General features: G+C 60.5%; 1 protein-coding gene across 1 annotated transcript in view; it reads left to right on the forward strand.

Moving 5' to 3' along the window:
• Positions 1-884: 884 nt before the first annotated feature.
• Positions 885-1,669, forward strand: part of MNEG_3447 (D-tyrosyl-tRNA(Tyr) deacylase) — a gene marked incomplete at both ends in the record, with an annotated part of 1,800 nt that continues 1,015 nt past the window's right edge. The window contains 3 exons of the mRNA XM_014048075.1: positions 885-889; positions 1,188-1,269; positions 1,530-1,612. Of these exons, the coding sequence (XP_013903529.1) occupies positions 885-889; positions 1,188-1,269; positions 1,530-1,612 (170 nt within the window). The remainder of the gene's footprint in view (positions 890-1,187; positions 1,270-1,529; positions 1,613-1,669) is intronic.

The raw sequence follows: 1,669 nt of genomic DNA on the forward strand, positions 1-1,669 counted from the left end.
GGGGGGGGGGGGTGTCGTGGCGGGGAGGTTGGTCTCGAGGCGGTGGTGTGCGATGGGGTGCAGGGTGGGGTTGGCTAGACCACTGGCAGGTCTGTTGCATTCGGATGCGGCGCGGATGTTGCTGAGAGCTGGGAATGATAAACTTTCTTGGCAGAGGTTTCTCATGTATGTTGTTGCTGCTGGTGAACTCTGGGTGCTGGCATGCGTAGGGTGAGGGTGCTAGTGTGGACCCCTTGCATTTCGAGGCATGCGCGCCGCGCACTTGGGAGTGGCGACGTCGCACTTGGGAGAGGCGGGCCCGCTGCACTGGGTTCCTGCACCAGGATTATTGCTGGGTACCCGCAAGTACGAGCACTCGTGGGCCCTGCCGTCCAACTGGAGCGGTGTCGTGCCCAAAGCCGCTCACTACAGAGTGGCGTGGATCAAGTTGTGGAAAGGACCACTTGATTTTGTAGCGATGAAAAGAAGGCAATCTACCATGCCAGGTCGTCTCCTGCTCGTATCACCTTCGTAACATCACCAGAGCGACTGATGACTTTGTCCTTTTGCGTGGCCCGAGGCTTGCACTTGTCATCACTCATGTTCATCACAAAATCGCAGATTAAATGAACCACTGACCACGTGGATCCTCGCAAGCACCAGCACCGCCGCCCCAGCGGGCTGTTGGCCCCGCCACTGCACTCAGCAGCCACTGCTTGTGCTGCGCTCTGCCGCAACAGCAGATCTGCTGTTGCGACTCTGTCAGCCGGCCTCCCACTTGCCTGACCAACAGGCATTGTACCGCAACAGCAACTCGAATCGCACTAACGCGAGGCTTAGAGCTTTGCCTCCTCAACTGCGTGCGGCGCTGCTAGTGATTAGCAGCAGCACCAGGGGCACGCAGGATGCGGTGCGTGCTGCAGCGCGTGGCTAGTGCATCTGTCGAGGTTGACGGCGCAATTGTTAGCAGCATAGGCCCTGGGATCTTGTGCCTAGTGGGAATTGCATCGGACGACACCAGCAAGTGAGGCTGACCGGGGATTCGGCCTGTGCCTGAATGCAAACACTGCCAAGCGGCTCTGCCGCCCGGGGAAGATCTTGCATCAGTGTCGCAGCCAGCTAGCCAGCAGTTTGCAGCAACGGCGTGCAGGTGCGCATGTGTGCTGTGTCTCTTGCCCTTAGGCTGGTGATCGTCGATGCCGCCACAGGGATGCCGAGTGGCTGGCCCGGAAGCTGCTGCGCTGCAAGGCCTTTCCAAACCCAGACGGCTCAAAAGCGTGGGACCGGGACGTGAGGGCCCGGGTTCAGCGGTTCTACTGCAAAACGTTGTATGCTGTATTGGCGTGCGCAATCAGCGCTTGCCGCACGGGACGGCAGCGGCGCACAGGAGGGCTGCGCAGTTGCTGCGGGCGGCGTCGCTGGCAGCCGGCAGCCCTGTGAATCGCCCTGCAGCAGCCGCCTTTCCAAGCGGGCGCGCCGCATATCTCAGCCTGCACGCCTGCCCGGGTTTTTCCCAAACGTCTCTTGCCTTGAAACGGCGGCGTGTGCAGGTGACGCAGCTGGGGGGCGAGGTGCTGCTGGTGTCGCAGTTCACGCTGCACGCGCGGTTCAAAAAGCCTCGGCCAGATTTCAGGTGCGCGTGTGCATATGTTTGTAAGTGTGTATGTGTGTGTGTGGATATTATTGTGTG

The sequence above is a fragment of the Monoraphidium neglectum genome (assembly GCF_000611645.1).
Source record: "Monoraphidium neglectum strain SAG 48.87 unplaced genomic scaffold scaffold00433, whole genome shotgun sequence".
NCBI classification, from domain to species: Eukaryota; Viridiplantae; Chlorophyta; class Chlorophyceae; order Sphaeropleales; family Selenastraceae; genus Monoraphidium; species Monoraphidium neglectum.